General features: G+C 48.5%; 1 protein-coding gene across 1 annotated transcript; it reads left to right on the forward strand.

The window, feature by feature from the left end:
* Positions 1–3308: 3308 nt before the first annotated feature.
* On the forward strand, positions 3309–4658 carry LOC109028384 (ADP-ribosylation factor-like protein 16). Its single transcript, XM_019033979.3, has 3 exons — positions 3309–3371; positions 4214–4332; positions 4487–4658. Exons 1-3 carry the CDS (start codon positions 3324–3326, stop codon positions 4656–4658), a joined length of 339 nt encoding a protein of 112 aa, XP_018889524.3. The 5' UTR covers positions 3309–3323.
* The last annotated feature ends 7456 nt before the right edge of the window (positions 4659–12114 follow it).

Here is a 12114-nt window from a genome sequence, read left to right on the forward strand (position 1 = left end):
GTTTGCATGCCAGGGATACCAAGAAGAGTGACAGAATCTGTGCTCAAGGGTATAAAAGCACCCAGCACAAGCCAAATCCAGGGGCTGGTCTGGCACTCACAGGAGGTTACCAGGCCTGACTGACCCTTACCTCTTGTTCACAAAGTGGTAGGTGGCCTTAACAGCACCTGTCCTGGAGATGTTGGTGCTGGCAAAGACCTCACTGACCACCAGGGCAAATCACTGCTTATTGTCTTGAGGACCACGTAGAAGGGCATGCCAAGAGGAACAGTTCTGTTTTCAAGCAGAGTTAAGAGCTGAAGGTCTGTGAAGATGCCCAAGATGATGATGGTGTCCCCAGTGCCCAGAACATGGATGGTGCTATATCTGGAGAGGGACAGGAGTGAGACCCTCATCATGAAATCCCAGAGGGAGAGATATTCACCCACACCTTCTGCATCCGCAAGGTCACTGAGCACTGGTAACCATAGAGAATAAAGGGTGGACGGAACGAACCTGCTTACCTTCTTCCTGGTCTGCCTAAAAAGTGAGGTGCCACCTCATAGATCCCCAGACCTAGGACCCTTGAAGCTATCCACAGTAATTTACATAAACAAGTTGTATGTATTCCTTCATAGAAGCATCTTTTTTTTTTTTAATTGAGACAGGGTCTCACTCTGTTGCCTGTCCTGGAGGGCAGTGGCATGATTATGGCTCACTGCAGCCTCGACCCCCCAGGCTCAAACAATCCCTCCACCTCAGCCTCCCAAGTAGCTGAGACTATAAGCACACACCATCAAGCCCAGCCTGAAGCATCTCTTTTCTTCCACTAATGCTTTGAATTTCCATCTAAGAGGTGCCTCTGTTTGAGCATAGGGGAGCAACATCCTGAGGGTGCTAACTCTTGTGCTTAGATTAGAGGTAGAGAGGTAGAGAACTCAGTAGGCTCCCACGGCCCAGCCAGAGTGGAAGCTGATGAGGCAGAACTTACGGGAAGGAGAATACCTGGTAGGGGTGGGTCTGGCTGACATTCACCACCAGGGTATACGTGCAGCTGAAGCTGAGCATTGTGGAGTCATTGCTGATGAAGCCAGGGAGAACCTGCAGAAGCTGCACCTCCAGAGAGTACAGGGCGTGGCTGCTGTTGGTCTAGAGAGGACAAGAAGACTGCCATTACTCTCAGATCTCCAGAGAAGATGCCTTCTCCCACCCTCATTTGCTGCAAGTTGTTTACTTATTTTATTTTATTTATTTTTTTGAGACAGAGTCTTGCTCTGTTGCCCAGGCTGGAGTGCAGTGGCGCGATCTCGGCTCACTGCAACCTCCGCCTCCCCGGTTCAAGTGATTCCCGTCCGCAAGTTGTTTATTTAAATAAAAGTGATTGCTGGGCGTGGTGGCTGTAATCCCAGCACTTTGGGAGGCCGAGGCAGGTGGATTGCTTGAGATCAGGAGTTCCAGACCAGCCTGGCCAATATGATGAAACCCCGTCTCTACTAAAAATACAAAAAATTAGCTGGTCATGGTGGCAGGCGCCTATAATCCCAGCTATTCGGGAGGCTGAGGCAGGAGGATCACTTCAACCCGGGAGGCAGGGGTTGGAGTGAGCAGAGATCGTACCACTGCACTCCAGCCTGGGTGACAGAGCAAGACTCTGTCTCAAAAAAAAGAAAAAAGAAAAAAAAAGTGGTAGCTGAAGTTTACTGAGCATGGGCTGTATTCCAGGCACTGTGGCTTAACCACAATTCTCTGAGGGGAGTTATCCCATTTTACAGAAGAGCAAACAGGCTTAGAAAGGTTAAAAGTCTTATCCGGGCTGGGCACTGTGGCTCACGCCTGTAATCCCAGCACTTTGGGAGGCCGAGGAGGGTGGATCACGTGAAGTCAGGAGTTAGACACCAGACTGACCAACATGGAGAAACCCTGTCTCTACTGAAAATACAAAATTACCTGGGCTTGGTGGTGCATGCCTGTTATCCCAGCTACTTGGGAGGTTGAGGCAGGAGGATCGCTTGAACCTGGGAGGTGGAGGTTGCGGTGAGCAGAGATCACGCCATTGCACTTCAGCCTGGGCAACAAGAGCGAAACTCCATTATCAAAAAAAAAAAGTCTTATCCAAAGCAAGTAATGGAGCCAGAATTCTCTGTTTCCACGGCTTGTATGTGTGTGGTTTGTTTTGTTTTGTTTTGTTTTGTTTTGTTTTGTTTTGTTGAGACAAGTTCTCGCTCTGTCGCCCAAGCTGGAGTGCAGTGACGTGATCTTGGCTCACTACAACCTTCACCTCCAGAATTCAAGCGATTCTTGTGCCTCAGCCTCCTGAGTAGCTGGGATTACAGGGGCACGCCACCATGCCCTGGTAATTTTTGTATTTTTAGTAGAGATGGGGTTTTGTCATGCTGGCAAGGCTGGTCTCAAACTCCTGACCTCAAGAGATCAGCCTACTTTGGCCTCCCAAAGTGCTGGGATTACCGGCGTGAGCCACCACACCAGGCCTCTGATTCCAAGGCTCATGTTCTTAACCTCTGGGCCAGTGGTTCTCAAGTTTCAATGTGCATTTTAGAATCCCTTGGGAAAAATAAAAGAATCACTGGAGTGCTTATTAAAATGCCAAGTCCTGGTCTCTATCCCAAGATTTGAATAACTTTTTCAGATTTTGTTTATATAGGTTTTTGTTTGTTCGTTTGTTTGTTCTTACAGACAGGGTCTCCCTATGCAGCCTAGGCTAGGTTTGAACTCCTGGCCTCAAGCTATCCTCCTGCCTCAGCCTACAGGGTAGCTGGGATTACAGGTGTGCACCATCATTCCCAGCTTATCTAGGTTTTTTGTTTGTTTGTTTGTTTTAAGAATCAAAATGGCCCACAGTAGGCGTCCGCCCCGCGGGTGGAGTTGAGCAGGGTCAGCTCTGCGCTTGGCGAAGAGCTCGGGCTCCTCTAAGTGCACGTCGAGGCGCAGAGGGTCAGGTCTTGACTTAAGGCCAGCGTTCAGGAGCCAGGGACAGCCTGAGCTGAGGATACCTGGCATGGGATGTGGGGGCCTGCCACCCTCCACAGGCATTTCCTCTCCCCTCGCAACGGGTTCCTGTGGCTGGTCGCCCCCACAGCAAGTCCAACTACTGATGGGCGTCGGTCCCTGCTCGCCGTTCCTGCCTTAGGGACTGAGCCCTTGGAGAATGGGTCTGCGGGGTTCAGGCCACCGTGTAAGGTGTGGGCACGGTGCTCTTCAGGAGTTCACAACGGGACAGAGCTTGTATTGTTCTCCTTGCATCGTGGTTTTTCCTATAGGTGGAAATCTTACTGACATCGTGGCACACAGAAAGATCACCATCCGGGAGCTGGCGGGGGTGGTGCATGGGCCCCATCTGGTCCAGTTACTATGGAAACTGTCGTTCTCTCCTGGTAGGTTGTAATCCTATATGGGCTTCCTTTAGGGAAGTGTGTCTACATTTCTGTGATGTCCAGTCCCCAACCTTGCTGTGTGTAGAACGGCATTTTGGTTATTTAGTGACTATACTAGTCATGGAAACAGGTCCTACGCTAGTGTTGCTTCCTGCTGGGCACCCCATCTGGTTTCTGGTGCTTGCACTCCCAGTTCCCCAGTAGGAGCTCACACAGGGCTTGCTGAGGGCAGGGCTGCTGCTCCGCAGAGAACAGACTTAGCTCTCTGTGTTGCTCCCTGGTACGTCTGTGTTTATGTTGGATTTACACGTGCCTCTGGTTGGTCCCATCTTGACAAGACCTGTGCCCCAGATTCCAGTATGGAGAACTGATGGCCACATGAGGACAGAGACGAGTGACACCGGGTCGTCCTCATAACACTCGATTCCCTCTGCTTCTGCCTGTTCCCAAAGCTTTGTTTAAAACTGTTTTGGGCTGGGTGCGGTGGCTTACTCCTGTAATCCCAACACTTTGGGAGGCTGAGGTGGGCGAATCACGAGGTCAGGAGATGGAGACCATCCTGGCTAACATGGTGAAACCCCATCTCTACTAAAAGCACAAAAAATTAGCCGGGCATGGTGGCGGGCATCTGTAGTCCCACTTACTCGGGAGGCTGAGGCAGGAGGATCACTTGAACCCGGGAGGCGGAGGTTGCAGTGAGCCGAGATTGTGCCGCTGCACTTGGAGTGAGACTCCGCCTCAAAAAAAAAATGCAGTTTTGCTCTCCCACTGCCAGGTCTGTGAGGCCCAGGGGAGGAAGTTTGGCAGCAGGGTGTTGCTGCCATCTTTTTCTTTTTCCCCAGTTCATGATGGACGCCTCTGACCCCACCCAGCTCTCTGCATCCTGTGTGCAGCTCTTAGGTCTCCTTTCTGCAGAACAACTTGCAGAAGCATTGGTGCTGATACTACTTTTCAATAAAATGTATGTGTCTCTGAGCTGAGAGGGAGCACAGCAGGGGCGGGGGATCCCTGGGAGTACAGCCAGGAGCATGGCTCGGTAGGGAGGTGGTGTGGCTGGGGATCCGGGGCAGGTGTGTGGCAGCCACTACTCTGATGCGGCACTTCTTTCACTCCAGCGACCTACCCTGTTACATGTCCACGGAGGAGATGAAGTTATTAATCAGGCTTCCAGACATCATTGCTTGTGCCAAGCAGAACATCATCACGGCAGAAATCAGCGCCCGTGAAGGCACTGGCTTGGCAGGGGTGCTGGCCTGGCTCCAGGCCATCCACAGAGCCAACAGTTGACTGCATGGCAGAGGCGTGGCTGGCCTGCGCTGGGGAGAGGTGGCAGAGGGCAGTATGGCTTTGCTGCCGATAGTTTCTTCTCACAGGGGCAGAATAACCCAAAGTAACCCTACATGATGGGGCTCTGTGCTGAGATGCAATGATGGGTAAACTGAGGCATGCGGAGATGGAAGTTGACATCTGGCCGCTGAAAAAACTGTCCCCGGGGCCAGGCACGGTGGCTCACGCCTGTAATCCCAGCACTTTGGGAGGTCGAGGCGGGTGGATCACCTGAGGTCAGGAGTTTGAGACCAGCCTGACCAACATGGAGATACCATGTCTCTACTAAAAATACAAAATTAGCCGGGCATGGTAGCACATGCCTGTAATCCCAGCTACTCGAGAAGCTGAGGCAGGAGAACCCCTTGAACCCGGGAGGCGGAGGTTGCAGTGAGCCAAGATCACCCCATTGCACTCCACCTGGGCAACAAGAGCGAAACTCCATCTTAAAAAAAATAAAAACCTGTCTCCCCCCTCCCCCCCACACCAAAAAAAGGACCGGGTATGGTGGCTCATGCCTGTAATCCCAACACTTTGGCAGGCTGAGGTGGGTGGGTCACTTTAGGTCAGGAGTTCGAGACCAGCCTGGCCAACATGGTGAAGCCTCGTCTCTACTAAAAATAGAAAAATTTAGCCAGGCACGGTGGCACGTGCCTGTAATTCCAGTTATTTCAGAGGCTGAGGCATGAGAATCACTTGAACCCAGGAGGCAGACGTTGCAGTAAGCAGAGATCATGCCACTGTGCTCCAGCCTGGGCAACAGAGCAAGACTCTGTCTCAAAAAAAAAATTTGTTTTGTTACTGTAAATAAAGCAGTTTATTAAAAAGAACACTGAGAGGGCGGGTGCAGTGGCTCATGCCTGTAATCTCAGCACTTTGAGAGGCCGAGGCGGGTGGATCACGAGGTCAGGTGTTCGAGACCAGCCTGGCCAACATAGTGAAACCCTGTCTGTACTAAAAATCAAATATTAGCTGGGCGTGGTGGCAGGCACCTGTAATCCCAGCTACTTGGGAGGCTGACGTGGGAGAATCACTTGAACCTGGGAAGCGAAGGTTGCAGTGAGCTGAGATCATGCCATTGCACTCCTGTCCAGGCAACAGTGCGAGACTCTGTTTAAAAAAAAAACAAAAACAAAACAAAACACTGAGAGAGTTCTGGGAGCCTAGCCATGGACTTAGCCATTCCATGTTGAAACTGCCGATTCTATTCCATAAGCTAAGCAAGAGACCCCATGAATCCCTGGGTGGCAGAACCAGAGACAAAGGCAGACAACTGGGAGGAACTAAACCATCTAAACCATATTTTTTTTTTTTTTTTTTTTTTTTGAGATGGAGTCTCCCTCTGTCACCCAGGCTGGAGTGCCATGGCATGGTCTCGGCTCACTGCAACTTCCGCCTCCCGGGTTCAATCAATTCTCCTGCCTCAGCCTCCTGAGTAGCTGGGACTACAGGTGCCTGCCACCACCCCCGGCTAATTTTTGTATTTTTAGTGGAGACAGTGTTTCACCATATTGGCCAGGCTGGTCTTGAACTCCTGACTTCATTATCTGTCTGCCTTGGCCTCCCAAAGTGCTGGGATTACAGGTGTGAGCCACCGTGCCCGGCCTAAACCATCTCTTTAGGACAAACTCTGATTGTTAAACTGAGCCTGGGGAGCCCCGGCGCCCCCTTGAAGGGATGTGAAAGCCAGTCTATGTGTTGAGGGAAACTGACCTGGCAGGGCACTCTCCCCCATTCAGTCAGAGCTGCTCTACTTCTACGTATTTATTTTTATATTTGGCTTTTATGTAAGACCCCTCCCAAAGAAAGGAGGTGGCAGCATCAGTGAGCAGTGAGGAGCACAAACCACTCTGTAATAGCTAGCCGTGTGATTTGGGAAAACCCCTCAACATGACTGGGCCTTCCACTGTAGTAGGACAAGCCGCAGACAAAACTTCTTAGACACCGGATTAAAGAAGGAAGAGGTTTTTATTCGGCCGGGAGCATCGGCAGATTTGCGTCTTAAGAGCCAAGCTCTCCGAAAAAGAAATTCTTTTTAAGGGCTTACAACTTTAAGGGGTCTACGTAAAACGGTCATGATAGATCAAGTGTGAGGAACCTGACTGGGGGCTACATACATCAGCTAACAGAACAAAAAGTTTTACAGTGCTTTCTTACGCAATGTCTGGAATTTACAGATAACACCAGTAGTTTTGGTGAGGGGTTATTATTATTATTATTATTTTAACTACCAGGGCCAGGTGGTGGCGCCAAGGTCGTCTAGCTATTTATCTTACTTCTGTTTCTTTCTAACTTTTTGCTTTCTCTTTTTTCTCCTGTCTTATAAACTAGGGAAAAGGGGAGGTGGGGGAGAAGCTGGGAAGGACAACAGGAGAAGTGGTGGTCTCATTCCATACCACTACTATCTTTAAAATGGGAACCTCACAGGATTACTGTGAAAATTTAGTGAGATAATGCCTGTAAAAAAGTATTTGACCATGACACATGGCACATGGTAAGAAATTAATAAATATTGATTGTGGCTGTGATTGTTATTATTTTAGAGGGTTCCATGGCTGACAACAGTTTGGAAGCCAGTAACTCAATCCATCAAACATGGTATCACCCACAAAGGTGTTCCCAGTCTGAAGGGGGACAACACAGTCTTTTCTCTCAAAAAGACTGGTCCTGATGGCTGGGATTTGACTCCATTCCAGAGAATTTCTTAGTCAGATGGAAATAAAGTCATGACTGGTGGCCAATCACTCCTTTCCCGGCCCCTCCCACCATCAGGTGACCTCTCCCAGTTTGCTTACAGAGAGGCGAAGTCCACAAGTACCCTCCTTCTTCTCTAACAGGAAGACCTGGACACGGAGACCCTGTTCTATCTTGCTGATGCTGGAGCATCCTGAGAAGGCATCTTTCATCAGCATCCAGCGGCGAGTCTGCAGGATGCAGCTGCTCAGGACCACCTCGATTTTCTGCGGCCAGTAGTGTAGGCTCACCGACACCCTGGACAGTTCTGTAGGAGGACAAGAGCCAGGGCAGGAGCCTCCTGAGGCTCCTGGGATGATGCCACGGGAGGAGATTCGAGTTCTAATGTTGGGGGGGGGAGACATTGTTGGGATATTAGCCCAATTCGCAAACACTTCCTTAAACAAGGACTCTCCGCCGGGCGTGGGAGCTCACGTCTGTAATCCCAGCACTCTGGGAAGCTGAGGCAGGCAGATCACCTGAGGTCAGGAGTTTGAGACCAGCCTGGCCAACATGGTGAAACCTGGTGTCTACTACAAATACAAAACTTAGCCGGACGCAGTGGCACATGCCTGTAGTCCCAGCTACTCTGGAGGCTGAGGGTGGAGAATCTCTTGAACCCAAAGGCGGAGGTTGCAGTGAGCTGAGCTTGTGCCACTGCACTCCAGCCTGGGAGACAAAGCGAGACTCTGTCTAAAAAAAAACAAGGACTCTCCCTCACAGCCATAGTTGTTGCCCTGTGGGACCCTGGCCCCTTGGCCTTAGCTGATCCACTCAGAATCTCTTTTCCAGGAATTAGGAACTGGGCCTCAAAGGAGGCAGCATAAAGCTTGAGAGGTGAGGTGGTCGTCTTCTGTCATGTGGGCTGGGAGGTGGGAGGGACAGAGCGGGTGCAGGTGTGGAATGGGAGGAGCAAGACTGAGTGGAGAGAGAAGCAGCCCCCTGGTTCCCACTACATTCCCAGATCCAGTTCTAGTCCTTGGAGAACCTGGCTGGAGCCTGCCCTTGGCCTCCATGAGACACTGTTTTTCTTTAGCCCACTTGGTTTCTGTTACTTGTCTGGCAAGATTATTTTTTGAGATATTAATTTGTTAAGTTCTCTGTGATTTTCCTCCTATTCCAATCTGGAAGCCAGGCCTTGTAGTTTTTTCGAGGGGCCTAAACCGCTTGGAGTCAATGACTCTTTCAGTCTGGAGAAGTCTAAACTCATTGAAGAGAGCCCTGAGGGAAGGATGGGGGTGCTTGAGAACCTGGAGGGAGGGGCTTCAGAGTCTGCAGGTCCAGTTTCATGAGCCAACAAAGTTTGTTTTATTTTGTTTCATGTTTTCTTTTTATTTTATTTTCTTTTTTTTTTGTTTTGGAGATGGATCTCACTCTGTCGCCCAAGCCTCCTGAGTAGCTGGGACTGCAGGCATGCCACCATGCCTGGCTAATTTTTGTATTTTTTGTAGAGATGGGGTTTCGCCATGTTACTCAGGCTGGTCTCAAATTCCTGGACTCAAGCAATCCACCCACCTTGGCCTCCCAAAGTGCTGGGATTACAGGCGTGAGACACTGTGCCTGGCCTCATGTTTTCCTTTTTTTTTTTTTTTTTTTTTTTTGAGTAAGGGTCTCTCTGTGTCACCCAGGCTGAAATGCAGTGGCATACTCTTGGCTCACTACAGCCTGAAAGTCCTAGGCTCAAGTGATCCTCCCACCTGCTTCCAAGTAGTTGGGACTACAGGTGCATGCCATCACACTGGCTAATTTTAATATTTTTGGTAGAGACAGGGTCTCCCTATGTTGGCTAGGCTCATGTTTTCAATTTTTAAAAAACATTTATGTATTTTACTCAAGCCAATTAGAGTTGGGTTTCTGCTACTTGCAACACAAAGTATCCTAACTGATACATGCCAAATACCAGTGCTATTTGAGTGATGAATGAGAAGCTAATACTTAACCTTCCCTTCTTTTTGCATCTGCTCTCTTCATACTTTCTATTGAATTTTGAATGAACTGCTTAAAAGTTAGTAATTTAAAAGTAAAGTTATGGCCGGGCACGGTGGCTCACGCTTGTAATCCCAGCACTTTGGGAGGCCGAGGCAGGTGGATCACGAGGTCAGGAGATCGACACCACGGTGAAACCCCGTCTCTACTAAAAATACAAAAAATTAGCCGGGAGTGGTGGTGGGCGCCTGTAGTCCCAGCTACTCAGAGAGGCTGAGGCAGGAGAATGGCTTGAACCCGGGAGGCAGAGCTTGCAGTGAGCCGAGATTGTGCCACTGCACTCTAGCCAGGGCGACAGAGCGAGACTCCGTCTAAAAAAAAAAAAAAAAAAAAGTTGACTTTGGGAGCCCAAGGCAGGAGGATCGCTTGCATCCAGGCATTGAAGAGCAGGCTAGGCAACATGGGGAAATTCCCTTTCTACCAAAAAAAAAAAAAAAAAAATTAAAATTAGCCAGGCATGGTGGCATGTGCCTATAGTCCCATTTACTCAGAAGGCTGAAGTGGCAGGATCGCTTGAGCCCCTGAGGTCGAGACTGCAGTGAGCTGTGATTGTGCCACTGCTCTCCAGCCTGGGCCACAGAGCAAGACCCTGTCTCAAAAAAAAAAAAAAAAAAAAAAAATGGAAAACTGGCCGGACACAGTGGCTCATGCCTGTAATCCCAGCACTTTGGAAGGCCGAGGCAGAAGGATTGCTTAAGGCCAGGAATTTGACACCAGCCTGGGCAATAGCAAGAGCCTTGTCCCTACAAAAAAGAAAAAGAAAAGTAGCCAGGTGTAGTCCCCGCTACTGGAGAGGCTGAGGCAGGAGGACCACTTGAGCCCAGTAGTTTGAGGCTGCAGTGAGCTATAATTATGCCACTATATTCCAGTCTAAGTGACAGAGTGAGATCCTGTCCTAAAAATAATAAAATAATAATAATAATGATAAAAAGTAAAACATAATGGAAATACCAATGCAAAACACTTCTGGACTTGTTTTATTACTTTGAATTTAAATATAATTTTCTTTCTTTTTTTAAAGTTTACTGTTTCTATTTTGGCAGGCATATTTGGTCAGAGGGATGAGCTGTAACTTAAGAGCAGATGCTGCTAGGTGCAGTGGTTCACGCCTATAATCCTAGCATTTTAGGAGCCTGAGGTGGCAGGATCACTTGAACCCAGGACTTCAAGACCATCCTGAGCAACATAGTGAGACCCCATCTCTATAAAAAAATTTAAAAATTAGCTGGGTGTGGTGGCGTGCACCTGTAGTTGCAGCTACTCAAGTGGCTGAGGTGAGATGATTGCTTCAACCCAGCAGCTCCAAGCTGCAGTGATCTGTGATCACGCCACTGCACCCCAGCCTGGGCAACAGAGCAAGACCCTGTCTCAAAAAAACAAAACAAAAAAAAGAGCAGATGCTTTATATTCATCAATGTTTATTGTTGAGAGGAGGGGGAGTTTGTCAGTCACGTAACATTCTGTTGTTGCAGTCAATTGCAGTCAGTCGTATATTGTGATACAAAGTGCCAAATAATATTAATAATAGCTGGTAGGTAAATGCAGTCGTATACCTAGCGAAAGAAAATGAGACACAGTTCAAACCCAGTCTATCTGGCAGAGACCATGTTCTTCTTACCCACAGGGGGAAAGAAATAACACAAAAGGAAAAGCTGTCTCATTCTCAATGTGTGAAAACTCAATGATGTACGTCATATTTTCTGTGGAGGGGCACATGCAGCATGTACAAGTTGGCACATAACCCTAGTTTTACTGAGAGAGTCTGCTGAGGTAGTGACAACCCTCTAATGGGCCAGCATCTGCCTCAGGGCTTGACTAAAAACCACCTGGATTGGACTTCTACCTTGTACAGCCCTGCTTAGCTCCCCTGCTCTGCAATAGGTATCCCAAGGTGCTGCATGAACATTCCTTAGAATGAGGATTCTAGGAACAAATAATCTTAGGAAATACATGCTATAATCTGCTGCTAGGAAGTCACAGGAAACAGTGGAATATTAAAGGCTCTGAAAAGTTCTTCAGTCAAGACACAATTTTGTTGAATCCAGCATTTCCCAAATGTATATGACAATAGAACTTTTTTTTTTAAGTGAAATGTCTATTGCAATCACATAGCACTGGTGTCCCAGGAAATACATTTTGGAAAACAATGACCCATAAGTTAAGCACTGCTGGTTTTGCATGTAACAAAAGCTTCATCCCAAGGCAGGACTACCCAATAGACCAAGGCAGGAATGCCAAAGGAATATTTTTTAAAGGAATTAGATTTAAAAAAAAAAAGACACAATAGTCATTTTAGGAAAAGCAGAATTTTGTTAAGTATATTTTATTATATTTTATTGAAAATAGAGACAGGGGTCTGGCGCAGTGGCTCACGCCTGTAATGCCAGCACTTTGGGAGGCTGAGGCGGATGGATCACAAGGTCAAGAGATCGAGACCATCCTGGCCAATATGGTGAAACCCCCTCTCTACTAAAAATACAAAAATTAGCTGGGCATGGTGGCACGTGCCTGTAATCCCAGCTACTTGGGAGGCTGAGGCAGGAGAATCGCTTGAACCAGGGAGTTGGAGGTTGCAGTGAGCCAAGACTGCACCACTGCACTCCAGCCTGGCGACAGAATGACACTCCATCTCAAAAAAAAAAAAAAAAAAAAAAGGTAGAGATGGGATCCCACTAGGTTGCCCAGGCTAATTTTGAGC

The sequence above is a fragment of the Gorilla gorilla genome, chromosome 1 (genome assembly GCF_029281585.2).
Source record: "Gorilla gorilla gorilla isolate KB3781 chromosome 1, NHGRI_mGorGor1-v2.1_pri, whole genome shotgun sequence".
Taxonomy (NCBI): Eukaryota; Metazoa; Chordata; class Mammalia; order Primates; family Hominidae; genus Gorilla; species Gorilla gorilla.

Excerpts from the sequence above, each read along its gene's own strand:
- LOC109028384 (XM_019033979.3), top strand. The coding sequence starts at position 3,324 with ATGGGCCCCATCTGGTCCAGTTACTATGGAAACTGTCGTTCTCTCCTG. Across the intron at positions 3,372-4,213 it reads GAAACTGTCGTTCTCTCCTG|TTCATGATGGACGCCTCTGA; the intron begins GTAGGTTGTAAT and ends CTTTTTCCCCAG. Across the intron at positions 4,333-4,486 it reads ATACTACTTTTCAATAAAAT|CGACCTACCCTGTTACATGT; the intron begins GTATGTGTCTCT and ends CTTTCACTCCAG.